We start from the raw sequence: 16,578 nt of genomic DNA, 5'->3' as shown, positions 1-16,578 counted from the left end.
AGGGTGGCCACACCATACCATGACAGTATTCCGCACATCAGAGAAGAGACTGATATGACAATCTCCATAACAGGTCCACATGCTTTACTTGTTGTTGAAAAAGAACTCTCCCCCTATACATGTGTGTGTACGTGTGTGTGCGCGCGCATGCACACACGCACACGCATGCACACACACAAAATTGGCAGCACACACAGAACGCTAAGTTTGTAACATCTGTTTGGCTCCATATTACATTTCCTTCAAAGTCCACTTAGATGACAATTAGGGAGTTTCTCTAGTTTTGCATTTGCTCCACAAGGCAAGCTCCTGATATTCCCATTTCCCATTCTCAATGTAGAATCAAACTTGCATCTGTGAGAAGCTTTAAATTTTTTAAAGAAAGCATCTGTATGCCATCATCTTAAGAAAACCAACTTGATGCGTTTAGGATGCATTAACAGAAGTACAGTCTCCAACTCCCACGAGGTACTACTTCCCCTCCGTTCAGCACTGGTTAGGCCTCATCTTGAGTATTGTGCCCATTTCTGGACACCGCACTTCGAGAAGGATGCTGACAAACTGGAACAAGTTCAGAGGAGGGCAACAAGGATGATCAAGGGGCTGGAAACCAAGCCTTAGGAGGAAAGACTGAAAGAATTGGGCATGTTTAGCCTCGAGAACAGAAGACTGAAGGGAAATAAGAGAGCACGTTTCAAATTCTGTCATACAGAGGAGGGACAGGGTCTGTTCTCGATCATCCCAGAGTACAGGACGTGCAACCATGGGCTCAAGTTACAGGAACCCAGATTTCTGTTGAACATCAGGAAAAACTTCCTAACTGTTAGAGAAGTACGACAATGACCTTGGGAGTGTTCCGATGCTGGAGGCATTCAAGAAAAAATTAGACAACCATCTGCCAGATACACTTTGATACGGTTTTGTGCTTTGAAATGGGGATTGGACCCGATGACCTTACAAACCCCCTTTCAACTTAATTATTCAATGGTATAATTCTATGGTTTCATTGCACTAAGCACAGGCAATGCACATGACGACGGTGACTTTAATTCAGTCCTCTCAGGCTTGAATTGCAAACAATCCAACAGTAACTGGATATTAATGCAAGAGGTAACCAGTTATTTTCTTTTTCTTTTACCCTCGCTTAATTCGTATATGAAGTACCAAACTCCACTGACAAATTATCTCAGAAGATACTGCCAGAATCAGATGCAATTCAGAAGATTGCATATATTGCTTTATGGTAGCTTATTTTGCATTTAGAAGTGCAGGAAATTGGGATATTGAATTCTCCACTTGATAATTGTTACGTAAGTATAACATCTGAAAAAAAAAAAGCAGAGAGAGAGATGTATGCAGATTACACTAACAGCTCTGGACAGTCTTGCAAAGGGAGATAATTCTGATTAGATCTTATTAAAAAATCCAGATGTGTAATTTGCAATTAAAAGGCAGGTGTAAAATCAATTAGCATTTTCAGCCCCGCTAAAAGAGAGATGCAGGAAGCGGGCAGCCGAGCCTGTATTTGCTATAATTGTTGCCACAAAGCCGCATGCTTACAAAGACCGCACAGATGCCATCGTGAATCTCATGGCTTCACTGGAACCACTTCAGCGTTAGGCGAGCCTGGGAACTCAGCAAAGATCTTCATCTGAAAAACAGCCACCACCATCACTAAATGCTTGAAGGGGGCGGGGGGAGAGAGAGAAGGGACAGAATTCTCTGCCAAAAGCACAGGCCTGCTCATTTTAAAGGCTCGCATAAATTTGGGTTGACCTCACAAAGGTACGTCCCCAACACGGATTTTGGAAAATACTTCTAAGTGAGCCTCTTTTGTGCAAGGCTGACTGCCAAGGGGGGAGCCGGGAACACGAGGGTGCTCTGATCCTTCCTTAGTGCTGGGCTTCCCAATTATCCAGAAAAGACAGAAACAGGATTAAAGCAATTTGCTTGTAGCAGAGGATAGAAAAAAAAGCTTCGGGTCTCTTTCATCCCTCCCTCTCACCCCCTCCCTCCACCCCATACAGGACTGTGAGATCAACATCAGAGAAAGAGAGAGAGATGCGGTTCCATCTCCTTTCTCTCGCTGTCTTTCACTCCTCCCTTGCCCAAGATGGATGGACAGCACTAAAATGACTCACTGGCCATTTCATTAGCATCCACAAAGAGCAGGGACTTGGACTTCCTCCAAAATTAACAGTGCGGAGGGAGCAAGGGAGCAGAGGCGATGAAGGGGGGCGGCTGCTGCCGGGAAGCAGCTGAGCATAATGCTCTCTAACACAAATGCCCTTTGCACATGGGCCAGGCAGTCGAGTAACACCACCACCGGAAACCTTGCTGGGCCAGCGGTGAAGTCGCAGGAGCAGAGAGCCCTCTGGTCTCCAAGAGGAGGCAGAAAGGTTAAGCGAACGACAAGGCATTAGGAAAACTGGTCTGTTTGCTTAGAAGGAAGCAGAGCAGGGAAGGATCGGGCCCACCATCACAGAGCAAACCGCTGTAACAGGAGGCGCACCGGTGCAAAGTGACTGCTCACTTCTCCAAGAAGCTCTTTTGCCGTCCCAGAACCCAGTACCCCTGAAGCCTATTCCAAAACACCAACCCCAGTGTACACTCTTGGGTCCAATTTTTTCTCTCTGCTGTCCTAGGTACCAACATCTGGGTGGTGTATACTCAGTGCTTAGCAGGTGAACCTCTTGTGTCCCAAACCTCTCAAACTCTACATCAAAAGAAGCCAAGACCTGCAACCCATAAAAAAAAACAGGTAAATGTGCCAACTCTCTTATTCCACAGAATTTATACTTCGGGTTGTGAAATTCGCTGAGGATCCAAGCCTTCTACCATGAAGGGTAAGTTTCAATCAACAGTCATTGGGAACAGAAGCCCAACGAAACCTCCATGTTCTGGTGCAGTATACCAATGAATTTCCATTGAGGAAGGATCAGAAAAGAAGACTGAGGGGGTGATAGGAGAGCACTTTTCAAAGATTTGAAAGGCTGTCCTACAGAGGACGGAACCAGATCTGTTCTCAATCATCCCAGAGTGCAGGACACGCAACAATGGGCTCAAGTTGCAGGAAGCCAGATTTCGGTTGAATATCAGGAAAAAAAGTGACCTTGGGAGTTGGTGAGTGCTCCAACACTGGAGGCATTCAAGAAAAACTTAGATAATCACCTGGCAGATATGCTTTGATTGTATTCCTGCCTTGAGCAGGGGGTTGGACTTGATGGCCTCAAAGGCCCCTTCCAATTTCACTTTCCTATGATCAGCATTAGTGGGGGCTTTTGTCTTTTCAAGCCTGGCCTGAGGGCCCCCTGGGAGTATCCAACTGTGGTGAACAGGATGTTGAGCTAAATGAGACCCTAGGCAAATTTACTAGGGCTCCCTTTGCATGGAACTAGAATCACTGCCACTGTCTTCCCCCCACCCTTTTTTGGGGGGTGGGGGGCTTCGGAAGGCTAGCTACCTTGTCCCTGCGGCTTCTAAGTGAATGCTCCATTGCCAATACACTTACCAGGGCCTAGAAATAACAGGTTGCAAGTAGCACTGTCACTTGTAGCAAAGCTATGAGGTTGGTGAAAGAAAGTCAAGAGGAATTGCATAAAAATATTTTTTTGGTGCAATATGTCACGTTTTCTGGTTACTCTGCAGTACATTTTTTAGGGGGGTTGTTAGATGCAGTCTTGAGTGGACTTTTTGAAGTTTTTAAGCCACTCTCTTTTAAATCTTTCTTTAAAAACTAAAAATAGCAATGGGAAGAGTATGAGCAATAATCATAAATTATCTGCCCGGCACTATAACTCAAACAAATAACTTTTTAAAAGTAACTGATTGAACTCTGACTGCTGAAATTCTCTTGCGGCTTAAGGCTGATGACATCAGCAGCGCTGATGATTTATTTTATTTTATTAAAAATTAAAATTTTCTGATTTCTCTTTCAAAGCTCTCAACACCAGGAAGCTGTGGGATGGGAGGGAGGAGGTCTTTAATAACCAAAAGTTGCCAGCCGCAGTTATGGCAATTTTTGGTAATTAAAGACTTCCCTCTCCTGTCCCGTGGCCTCCACAGCTTCCTGGCGAAAAAAGGAATTACACAGGTGCCTCGGAAGCTTCATGAAAGAAACCAAAAATGTTTAATTTTCAAGAAATTCCTGATGACGACGACGAAGCCACCAGCCTTGCTAGGAATCAGTTGCCACAAGAGGATTTTCTCTGACATTTTTAAACATACTTTTGCAACAGAGAAGCTAGAAATGGAAGGGGCCGTGTGCAGAAATGCTGCTTAAAAGCAGTTGTCCCCAATCTTTCGCTCTACCGACGATCTGGATGTCAGCTTCAAGAATCTTTGGCTACTAACCATGCTAGCCGAGACTTTTGGGAGCTGAAGCTAAGAACATCTGGAGGACCAACCACTGAGGGTCAGGAAACTCCAAAGAGCAACTCTGTATGAGTATGTGTGTGTATGAGAGAGAGAGGGAGTCAATGAGACAGAACTGTCCTAGGCGTTTTCCTGCCATTATTGTTGACAGACCTGAGCATAGGCAAAAGGCAAAAAGTGGGGGGGGGGGAGAGACACACACACAGGAGACAATGCCCATGTTTGGTAGGTCCAGCTGCCATTTATTAAAAAATCACTGGAGCAAAGACGGCAGAAAACGACAGCTGCAAACTCTCAGCGCTTCCTTTTCAGAGAGCGCCATGCCCAAGGCTCGCTGCAAAACTGCAGCCCCCTTTTCAAAGCACCATTTCAGCACAAATCGCTGGAGGGTGGGGGCGAAGAGATAACAAAATCATGGCACACCGAGAAGAGGAAAAGCCCGTCCTGATCGCTCTTCTCTCTCTCTCTCTCTTTCCACGAACTGCTTGCTGGTTCTGAGATGCAAAGAGAGAAGGGCACAGTGGGGAGACGGGAGAGCGATCTTTTCTGCAGCACAGCCGGCCACAGAATCCGTCCCTGTCTTCCAGGCCCCACAGGGAATTGGCTCCTGCTGACAACTGCAGAGAGGGAAGGCATCCGAGTTTGAACAAGAAACGATGATGAAATATGCAGGAATCACCCAGAGTGACCTGGAGATATTTTGGCACAGGCAGCCAAGCTGCATCTAGATTGGCACAAGGTGGCACATTCTGGTCACAGGAGCCCAGTTCTGCCCAGACCGCTCCCCTCCCCTCGTGTTTGCCTTCTTGGAGGCTCACAGCTCTATGACCGAAAGGTAGTCTTCATTGTCCGAGTCCTGCAGGTAAGCCAGGCAGGGAGGAGGTGAGACACCAGGGCGCGGATGGAGGCTCTGCCCCATCAAGAGGTCAGATGGGGACAGCGTGTCACCCTTCAGCATGATGTAGAGGAAGTAGTGGAAGCCACTGCCGTACGTCTTGTACCGAACGGACCAACCGTAGGCGGGCTGGGCGTAATGGCGCTTGCGGAAGTGGGGCTGGGCAAAGGTGATGGAGATGAAGCGCCCGCCAGGACGCAAGACTCTGCTCACCTGGAAGTGAAAAGGAACAGCGTTAGTAGAGGACTTACTGGAGGGTGGGATTGTTCTACTGATCTCTATATAAACCCACACATGCATAGAAGCTCATGCAACCACATCTCCCACCGACACGGCTCTGATTTGGCACACAAAGTAGTATCAGGTTTCTAGCCCTCATGCTCACAAAGAAAAGGCATACATGGCTATGACAAGGAAGTATCTCTGGCTCAGCCACCCACAGGCTTGGAAAACTCTCCTCCCTTCCCACTCCTGCTTTCATTCCTAAACCTCATCTAGCCCGTGATCCTCTCCCCTCACTTTGGCTTTCCACCTGGTTAGCCAAAGCGGGGAGCTGTAAATCCTCCCAATAACAACAACAACAACAAAAGCATCTTTGCTGCATCTTCTGGGTTTGTTTCTGCATCAGTTTTTGGGGATGAGGGTCCCCTTCGGCGCAGGCAGCCTCTCCGAGAGGCTTGATGAAAAGGACCCATCCAGGAGAGCAAGGCAGAGCAAAGTTCAGTGGGTAGAGCCAGGGTGCTATCCTGCACTCTGTTCTCCCGCACTAGTGAACTTCAGACTGTAAGCTGTAGTTTTTGTGGGTCACTGCATACACGTCCTCAACACTGTGGCACATTGGTCTAACCCGAGGAGAGAGGAGAGGAAGAAAGCCACAGTCCTCCGGGGGCCCACCCATGACCTCTGGGAATCGTCGTTCGGTGCTTCTTTTCTCATGCGCAAGGCTTGCTCTCTTGGGCCCAGCACGTCAGCCAGGAAGGGCGGAAGCCAAACCGCTGAGAGCAGGCGATGTCCCAGCATGAACACAAGGGGAAAAAAAGTTGATGGACTTTTGGAAGTTCCTGGGTGGGTAGATTTTCTAAAACACCAGGCCACCCGATTCACAGTCAGTCCAGGGCTGAAACAGACGTTACACCGCAGCTGTCTGATTCAACAGCAGCATCTCCCCTCAAAGGAGCAGCCTAACCCTGGCCCAAAAGCTCAAGCTTTTTTCCCTAGCTGGCCCCAATCCGTCTGAAGCCATGCTGGGCAATCCAAGCATTCAAGGGAGCTGATACCACATAAGGCTTGCTTCTCTTTGAAGCTCGCTAGGACCCTTTGCTGTTTTCCCTATAGCCATGTTAACCCCAATCTCACGATGGAACATCCATGCTCAGGGGCAGCCTATCTCCAATACAGTGGTGCCTCGCTCGATGAGGATAATTCGTTCCATTGAAATTGCTGTTAAGCGAAATCCTCATCAAGAGAAACGAAAAGCCCATTGAAATGCATTGAAACCGGTTCAATGCGTTCCAATGGGCTAAATACCTCAGCGTCCAGCAAAGATCCTTCACAGGGCGGCCATTTTCGGCGCCTGTAAAGTGAGGAATCCACCCAGAAAGCACAGCAGGCAGCCATTTTAGAGCCGCCATCAGCTGTTTCAAAATCATCGTTTAGCGAAAAATCGGTTCCCAAAGCAGGGAACCGATCATCGTTAAGCGATTTTTTACCATTATAACATCGTTTTGTGATTGCAAAAACTTCGTCAAGCAGTTTCGTCATTTAACGAGGTAATCGTTAAGCGAGGCACCACTGTACTTGGCAGTGGAAAGGGGGGAATTACAAGTTATTGCTTCTATGACTTGCTTGTGAACGCTACAAATCTATACAACCAGCTGCTGCTGAAAGCAAAAAAATAAAAATAATAAAATAAAATAAAAATGGGCCCTAAATCTGATCCAGCAAGGATCCTTGCATCAGAGAATCCCATGTCCTCCCCCCGCCCCCAAATTCAAGGCTACCACTCCCCAAGCACTGATTCCCTCTCTACTACTGACTTGTAATGGGTACCTATGCACCCAGGGAAGGGTTTTAACCCATCATTTCCGGCTTTTTCTTTAACTGTGGATGCCAACGACCACTGGCACCCAAGCAGACGTTTTGTTAGAAAAACTCCCTTCTTAACATTTTCTACCAGAAAGGGGCAGAATCCTTTCCCCTTTTCAACAGATAGGAACTCGCCTTCCTAGTCCAAAGGAAAGGTTTTAGGCACCCCCTTTTTCACCCCTGCTCTGTATGCATTTAAACTTCCACCTCTCTCTCTCCCCCCCCCCTTTTCCCCCACCCCCACAGAACATCCCTGAGCCAAGATTTTAAAGAGACACGGCGTCCTAGGTACGGCTTGTTTGAAGCTGAGTGGACTTGACCCTTTTAATCATCATTTTCTGCACACTGGAACTAAGCTCTTGCTAATAGGATGGAAAAGAACATCAATTTTCTTGCTTGGCTTTATCCAAAGTCAAAGGCATTTACGGCCAGCGCCGGCGTGCTCGGCATGCGAATTCCGCGGCCAGGTCTCGGCTGCCAGCCCTTGGTTTGTGGGGCTTCTTCCCTCCTCTCACCCGCCCCCCCACACACACTCATTCTTCCCCTTGGAATGAGGGGCAACTTCCTTGGCAAGAGCTGGGACACATCCTGGCGCTCTGCTGCTCACCCCGACAGGTAGGGATTGAATGCCCTTCATCTCTTCATGACTCACTTGGCTAACCAGAAGAAGGGAAAGGATGGTACCGACACCTTAGCATTGGGCACAGGGCGGGGGGGGGGGGACAAAATGTTTTTAGGATATGGTTTTATTATATAGAAAACTCTGCCACCCACAGTGTGGCAACACTATTGGGACAGTATAGAAGTAGAAATTAATTAAGGAGAGGAAACCACCCCCTCTGTCCTCATAGCCGAAGGAAAGAAATACAGGAGATGGCTGATGGAAGACGAGGATAGATAATGCTCTTTTTAAGAATTCATCTAGCTATTTACGAAATTCATCCTGAATAGGAAGAGGAACGACAGCCCAATGCTTTACTCTATTTACACCCTCGCACCCATGTATTTCCTCTTGTTTGGGAACATAAAGAACCTCTAACCAGCTTCGGAAACGACAGCATGTTTTTGATGCTCCTATCTTCTCTGATCTAGAAAGGCGTCTTTATCAATATTTCACATTTTCCTTCATCTAGAAATGGGAAGGGGGAAGGGAGGCGGATGGGAAAAGCTCCCGCCATTCCCCAGCCTTTTGATAAATGAATGAACCACCACTGTATTTCTACGCTGTAGGGCGTTTTAAATACTGAAAAACGGGAACACATGTTCATGACGGCACGTTTCCGATTGGATTAGCGGCACACGCAAGACACACACACACACGGACTTGGGCCCCCATTAAAGGATGCTTAAGTTATGATTAAGCAGTCCTTGAAAATTATGATACAGCAACTGTATCTTGTATTTTGTCTACCCAGTCTTGCCCTGTCCATTGCTTTAGTCTGAGTCAAGTCTGCTCCATTACCTGTCTCTCAGCTCCTTTGAAACTGCTGATGCCTGAAACGAAACCTGCGACCTTTTGTATATAAAATATGTGCTTTACCGGAAAGCAAGGTTCTCGTCTCTTCCTAAGAAACAACTACCCTTTTGCCGTCCTTTCCACCAACGGTCAAGACTTCAGGATGCGTAAGAAGTACTGAGCCGTTCCCAAACTCTTCGGCTGCATCAAAAGCGCACAACTTCTGCGCCCCACATTGCTCCAAACACAAAGCACTCCCCCCACGTCAAAAGGTACTTTCAGACCCCCATTGGCCTCTCTGATAAAACGTCCCCACACCCGGTCCTGTTTTACAGCAAACAAAGCCTTGCCAAACAGCCGGCAACTAACATCTGGGTCCTAAAAGAAAACGTTTCTGGCCTGAAACAGGAGACTCCTTTTTCAGGGCTTCGGGGGGGGGGCATTGTTTGGCATTTTGGGACCAAAATGTTTTTTTTTGAGGAGGAGGAGGAGGAAGGACATCATAAAGCCCCTGCATTTATGGGGCCCATGCATCCCACTTTTGCCCACCCCATCTGATGCAGACTGCATGCATATAGATGAAAAGCAAGGTACGACAGGAGTGGTGGCAATAGGAAGCCGCTTGTCTGCCCAGGAAATGCCACTCGGCTCAGAGTGGCCCTCCTGCCCGCTCTGAGCAGAGTGGAACAAGAGGGCCACTCAACAGTAGCTGATGCAAGGTTACAAAACTGAGCAACACTCGGACTGCCTAGCCCACCTACCTCACCATGACTGTTGTGAAGAGGTATATCCCCTTATTGCTCACTCTGAACTACAGATGGGCACGAACCGGTCTGTCCCAGTTCGTCAAGGCGGTTCTACTCCTTTTCCCCACCTCCTCTCACTCAATCAGCACGGCAGCTTCCTGCCGTTCCTCAACCGATCTTCCAGTCCCAGCAGCAGCTCAGGCTTCTCCGCCCCGCCCTCTCAGCTGATCTCCCAATCAGAGAGAAGGGCGGGGCCAAGACGTCTGCGCTCTTGCTCGTGACTGGGAGATTAAGCCAAGGAGGTGGGAAAAGTAAGCAAGCTGGGCCAGGTAAGTGGCTGATTGGCTGAGGAGGCAGGGGAGGGGTGCAGCAGCAGCTGTGCTGCCCCCTTCACGAACCGGCACGAACTGGTTTGTGCCCATCCCTACCCTGATAGATATTTTCTGAAGGACCACAAGTCCAGCATGCAGCTCCCTATGTTCAGGATTACACCGCTTTGTGAACAAACTGAATTCCTTGTATATAAACTGCTTTTAATAGATATTGAGTGGGCTGCAGCCCTTTGTCCAAAACTAACTTCCCAAAGATGAGGAATTTTGTTGTCCCAATGGGGAATTCTGTAAGCTTGGTTCTGCAGGGAGAGGAGAGAGATGTAAGAGCTATTCTACCTTAGATGCAAGGCATACCTAGAACAGCATCCCCCCCCCCCCGGGAGGTGTCTAGGCTGAATGCCCATGGGAAGGCCCAAAGCAGAAGATGAATGCAACCGGCCTCATTTGCTGTGTTTCCTTGCTGTGGTGATGAAGAGGAATGGAAAAGCATTTGTGTTTTTTCACTTCCTGACACTTGTTGCGGGAAGTAATATATCTCACCCTGCAAGATTTACTGGGCATTTTGGAGAGTGAAGTGCACACAGAACAACGTGAAGGTTTTAAAAAGTGAACCATTAATCATGCAAACAATTTGCATTTCCCCCCAACTGGGGGGAAATGCACAAATACAGTTTAGTCAATTGAAATGACATGAGCAGAAGAGGTAAGATAGATAGATAGATAGATAGATAGATAGATAGATAGATAGATAGATAGATAGATAGATAGATAGATAGATAGATAGATAGACAGACAGACAGACAGACGGACGGACGGACGGACGGACGGACGGACGGACGGACGGACGGACGGACGGACGGACGGATGGACGGACGGACGGACGGACGGACGGACGGACGGATATTCCAAAATACAGCATACACATTTCATCTCAAGGAGAAAAACCTTCTCACCAGCTGTACAAAATCAGATTGGGAAGAAAACCCAGGTGGGATTCAGGGAATGCAATTAAATCAAGCCCAAGAGATTCTCACATCCCTAGCTCTTAATCTAAATCCATGCTTTTGTCTAATCCCTGCTTCTAAAACCATCTCAGTGGGTAGCCATCACCCCATCATGTGACAGCAAAAGCCACAGTTTGAGGATGCACTGTGCGAACATGTCTTTCTGCCTCATCCCCCCCCTTTTTTTTTGCAAATCTAGCTTCAGCAAAATGACACCAGATTCCAATATTACAAGACAAGAAGGAAAATTGTCTTTCTATCTGCAGGTTTCACATACATATAATTTTATATATTTCCACTGTGTCTCCTTTTCACTTTCACTTATTTCTACAATACATACTAGTTGCAAACACTGTAATTTGTCCCTGTATGAGAGCTGCTGCTGTCTCTCTCTCTCTCTCTCTCTCTCTCTCTCTCCTGATCATTTTGGTTACCCTCTCTTGGCAAATCCATCTGACTAAACTCTGGGAGCGCATGAGAATAAGAGGCAACGAAAAGGCAGGCAGAACAAGCAGGAGTATCAAGAGCTCAAGCGACAGGGAGCCAGATTTAGGCTGAATATCAGGAAAAACTTCTTCACTGTTTGAACAGTACGACAATGGAACCAATGACCTCGGGAGGTGGTAAGTACTCTGATGGTGGAGGCATTCAAATGAAAATTGGACAACTATCAGATCTGCTTTGATTTGGATTCCTGCCTTGAGCAGGGGGTTGGACTCGATGGCCTTATAGGCCTCTTCCAATTCCATTATTTTATGATTCTACGAGCACGGGGCTCAGGCAAAAGCCGAGATCCAGCATAGCAAAGGACTTTGTGAAGACATATACTGTATTTCTAAGAAAGGTCCTTAGGCTGCTGGACCAAAAACACACGCCCCAAACTCTTAACGTCTCTCTCTCCTTCTACCTCTTGCCTCCATTCTCCATGGAAAGCCCCCAAGCAGGAAGATTTAATTTTTATTTATTTATTTATTTATTTAAATTTATACCCCGCCCCTCTAGACCATGTCTACTCGGGGCGGCTTACAACATAAGACAATATAAAATGTAAATACCGTAATCATAAAATACAATTAATATATTAGTTAATACAGTTAGATTAAATTTAGCAGAATGGAATGAGATGAGAGAAAGAAAATAAAAGACTTAGCTGACTAGAGGGAAGGCCTGCTTAAATAGCCAAGTTTTAAAGTGTTTTTTAAAAACACCCAGCGAGGGTGCCAGCTGAATTTCTGCTGGGAGGGCATTCCACAGCCGAGGGGCCACCGCCGAGAAGGCCCGGTTTCTAGTTTTTTCCTTCCGAGCCTCTCTCGGCGTCAGATCCCTCAGCTGTCCCTGCTGGCAATGACGGGTGATTCCGGTAGATCTGGGTGGGAGAAGACGGTCTGCCAAATACTGAGGTCCCAAACTGTTAGGGCTTTATAAGTGATCATTAGCACTTTGAAGTCGACGCGGAAACAGATGGGCAACCAGTGTAGTGCAGCCAGAGTGGGGGAGATATGTTGGTGTTTTCTCACCCCACTAAGTAACCTGGCTGCCGCATTCTGAACCATCTGAAGTTTCTGCATCAGCCTCAAACGCAGCCCCAAAGGATGGGAGGGTGAGTTTACAGGACACAGATAAACTGCAGCTGTCGAGAGGGGTCCATCTGCTGAAGGGATCTCACCCAAGCTTAGGAAGAGGTTCGGGCAAAGGCCATATGCGTCATCTATTTAAAAGAGAGTTCGAATTAAAAGAGGTTGTTGTGTTAGTCTGTGCTAGCCTATCAGGCAAACACATGTCAGATGTGTCCATGTCTGGGCTAGATCAGGTGAAGAACAAGAGAGTTAGGATGCAAAGATGGAGACCAACAGAACCAGAGGAACTATGGGACTTTGGTATTTCTAGCTGGAAGCCCTCATTGTGAGAGATTCAACTTTTGAACTGTGAACGTTTTGAACTAGGTTGACAGAACACATCTGCTGCTCTAGAAGTAGAGCAAAGGGGATTAAGAAGACCCTGGTAGGAGGATCCTCCTGAGCAAAGCAGATTCCACACCTGTCCACCAAGTGATGGAAGACCCCCTAAGCATCGCATACTTCACTATACAGTAAGTGATAAGGACCATATATCCAGGGGGAAACAAAGAAACATCTAATGCGCATGCCCAGCTAGCAACCTGCCTAAAAGGAATATAAAAAGAAGGGTCTGGGCAACCATAATTTGTCTGCTGAGACCAAAAGGATTTTGGAACTAACTACTTTCTTTGGAACTTGGACAATGCAAATACAGTGGTGCCCCACATGACGATAATAATCCGTTCCACAGACATTGCTGTTTAGCGAAAACATAGTCTTGCGAAAACCGTTTCCCCATTGGAATGCTTTGAAACCCCTTTAATGTGTTCCAATGGGGAAAACAGACATTGTTTTGCAAAAATCGCCCATACAGAAGCCATTTTGCGAAGCCCCGATCACCTGTTAAAATGGCTGTCCTGCAAAGCATCGGTCCCCAAAACACCCGTTTTGCAAAGCGCCGATCAGTCCCAAAATCATTGTCTTGCGAGAAATGGTTTGCGAGGCACGGCCCCAAACATCGTCCAGTGAAAATCACCCACTGGAAAGTTTTGCAAATCACTATAGCAATCGCAAAACCTCATCGTCATGCGGATTCATCATTTTGTGAGGTCATCATCTAGCGGGGCACCACTGTAAAGAATTCTTCTCTCTTTGGTGAGTATGTATGTGGTGTGAATGTGCTGAACGTATGAAACCCCTTTATTTAGAATTGTAATCAACAGGTAATAAAGTACATTCATTTTGCATTTATCAATGTGTCCTGTGAGGTTCTTTGCTGTTTAATATTGTTCTTTCTGGGATACGAAAGATCCAGTAGTCACCCTTTTGTGACCCACAAACAAAAAATAAATAAAAAGAATCGGAGTCCAACGGTTGTGTCATTCTAACAGAAACGATACGCAGAGGTGATACGCAAGACAAATCAGGTTGTCGGGCTGGAGTGGGGAGGGACTCCGGTCCAGCTGCAGGGAGACTGAGAAGCCGAGAGAACATTCAAACGCCTGATCCGGGGTTCATACCCGCGTAGGCTCACACAAAAGGCAATAACAGCGGGGAAGAGCAGATGAAAAAGGCCAGTCGGGACCCATATTAAACTGAATAGCCCAGTGAAAGCCCTTCCTCCCTGCCTGCCGCCATCACCACCCGGGCGCAGCCCTGCAGTCAACTAACAGGAAATGCTGTTGCTTAGAGACAGCTGCGTGGCACTTTGCCAACTGGCAGCAAAATCTCCCTCTTTCTCTATGTGCCATTTAACTTAGGGAGAGGAGGGACCGAGAGATGAACCATCAGGCAGGGTAGGTTGCTCCTCAGATGGAAATTCCAGAATCAGAACCCAACTGAGCTCTTCGGCTCTATCCCGTCCCCCAAGCTGGCACCCTTCAAATGCACTGGGCATGCTGGCTGGTGATGAGGGGGAGCTGTAGACAAAGAACTAAGAGCAGCAGCTTGAAAAAAAGCTGTCCTGTGCAGATACACCCTGTGTTGTCATTGAGCTGGCACGAGGATGTAGAATTTAGCAAATGGAAACCGGACTCTCCACAAACCCACCTGCCAAAACACCTATGCCAACGGAAGGCCAATGTGTTAAGAGAGAACGGGCATCATTGACTCAACATTCACATCGTCTCTGCAGAATCCGGGCAGTTTTGCCCCGAACTTGAACCTGACATGGCACAGTTCAGACAGAAAGTGGCTCGCAACAGACCTCCGCTGTAGAAAAGAGTCCTGGCATGTTGCAAGCAGTCCTACTGGCGAGATGGCGGCTCTATGTTTCCCTCTTTGATATGAAAGTGAGCAACACACCGGGAGCTTTTCACACTAGCAACCGGAACTTCTATAGACCCTTCACTTGCAGTCAGAAGTGGTACAATCTGGAATCCTTTCAATTTCGTTCTTTAGCCGCAGATGGTTCCAGTTTCCTGGAGTTCCATTGTCACCTTTCTCCAAATCACTATCTCCCCAACTTTTATTACGTTATCATTGAGAGCATTTATAGTCCTGTGCCTATGGAAGTGGATTTTGAGCCACGAAGCTCACACTCAAATAAAACTGTTAAAATTTTTAAATATTTTAAATTGTTAAATATTCTGCTGCCTTCTTTTTTTTTAATTTCAACCGTTTGCCAACAATGCGTTCCCTTCCCAGATCATAATGCCCTCAAGCAGACAAACAGCCCACCCCCGCTCCCCCCAATCTTCCCCATCCTGTCCAGTCCAGAATTTAAGAAAGTTGGAAATTAAACTCCCAGGGTCCCTGATGTGAGGCTTATGGAAACTTTAGGTCCAAAGAAATAATGCTGGTGGGTTCTGATCCAAGTCCTCCTGTCTCTAAAACCAGGAGTGAAATTTCCGATTCATTTAAAAGCCTTCCGTCACGGCAGCCTGGTGGGCTCACACTGTGGTCCATGAAAGTGTCCCCCCCCCAAAAAAAAGACCATGCAGAGGCCGGGGGGGGGGGGACAAAGCCTGCCTGGTGGCCACCAAAAGATGAAAGTTCACATCTGGGGAGATGGACGGTGGGAACAGAGATAAAGGGTGGCTGGGTCGTGGGGGACAGAAACCATTTCAGAGGGGAGAGTGGAGGGAAGGCTAGAGTGGGAAATCACACCGAAAAGAGACATTTGGGGGACAGGGAGAAAGGGGGGGAAGAGAGAAAGGCTGGCTCCTGTTGAAAGGCCGAATGACCTCCGACCATCTGGAATCCCTGTCTTTTGGCCCAAGATGGAGGACTTGAGGATGATGAGCTCTTGTTTGCAAATACCCCTCAACGGGGTTAAGGTGGGTGGGAGCAGGGAAATGAAGTTGCACGGAAGAAATGCAAGAAGACGGTGGGGAAGATGATGGCTGGAGCAGAGCGGGGGGGGGGGGAAGGAGGGAAAGCATGACCCCCTTTCTGCCCCCTTCTCCTGTCGTGAACGACAAAAAGCAGCAATTCGCAATCCTCGGATCGCCCAGCTCCCCGAATCCCACGAAACACACACAAGGCGAAGTTCAGTATGGTTACGGCTGCTGCCGCGGCTGCTTTGGACCCATCGTACCAATTAATAAGGGCCTGGAGGCACTGCCTGTCCCTCTTGCAACACCGGGGCCTAGTCAATAAGGGATGAGCGTTTCCATGGAAACAGGGAGCACTAGCCAGTGGGGGGGGGGAGAGAGAAAGAAACAGCAAAAGACAGAGAGAGAAAAGAGAGAAATCAGTGAGCTAATGAGTTGAAACTGGGGACGAAAGCAGGAAAATGAAGGCAACGGAGGATCGAGGGGTGGGGAGGGAGGGCAACCCCTTCTAAAAGACTGTGTTGCCCCCCACTCCTCCCCAAAACCTATTGGCTAGGCCTGACCGCCTCTCCCCCCAGTGTAGAACCGGGGGGGGGGATCCTTAGCTCCCGAGAGCACCCCGAGAAACCCCAGCCCCACAGCGAGGGGGGGAGTACACGCGCGCACCCTTCCGCCCAACACAGAAGAAACTCTTGGCCCGAAATACCTTGGGCTCCCAACAGCCGTTTCTGACAGCCCAGCATCGCCATGGCAACCAGGCCAGGATTCAAGCTGGGTCTCTCTCTCTCTTTTTTTTAATTTTTATTTTTGCCACGATGACAAGGTTTGGGGTGGGTGGGGGAATAAGACCGGGAA

General features: G+C 47.7%; 1 protein-coding gene across 1 annotated transcript in view; it reads right to left on the bottom strand.

The window, feature by feature from the left end:
* Window positions 1-4,595: 4,595 nt before the first annotated feature.
* EEF1AKMT4 (EEF1A lysine methyltransferase 4) overlaps window positions 4,596-16,578 on the bottom strand; it is a 32,565-nt gene continuing 20,582 nt past the window's right edge. Inside the window, exon 3 of the mRNA XM_020815777.3 lies at window positions 4,596-5,482. Coding sequence (XP_020671436.3) covers window positions 5,189-5,482 — 294 coding nt within the window. The 3' untranslated portion in view covers window positions 4,596-5,188. The remainder of the gene's footprint in view (window positions 5,483-16,578) is intronic.

Source organism: Pogona vitticeps, chromosome 3 (genome assembly GCF_051106095.1).
Source record: "Pogona vitticeps strain Pit_001003342236 chromosome 3, PviZW2.1, whole genome shotgun sequence".
In the NCBI taxonomy this organism is placed as follows: domain Eukaryota; kingdom Metazoa; phylum Chordata; class Lepidosauria; order Squamata; family Agamidae; genus Pogona; species Pogona vitticeps.
Note: the sequence above shows the minus strand (reverse complement) of the source record. Positions and strands in the feature narration are given on the sequence as shown.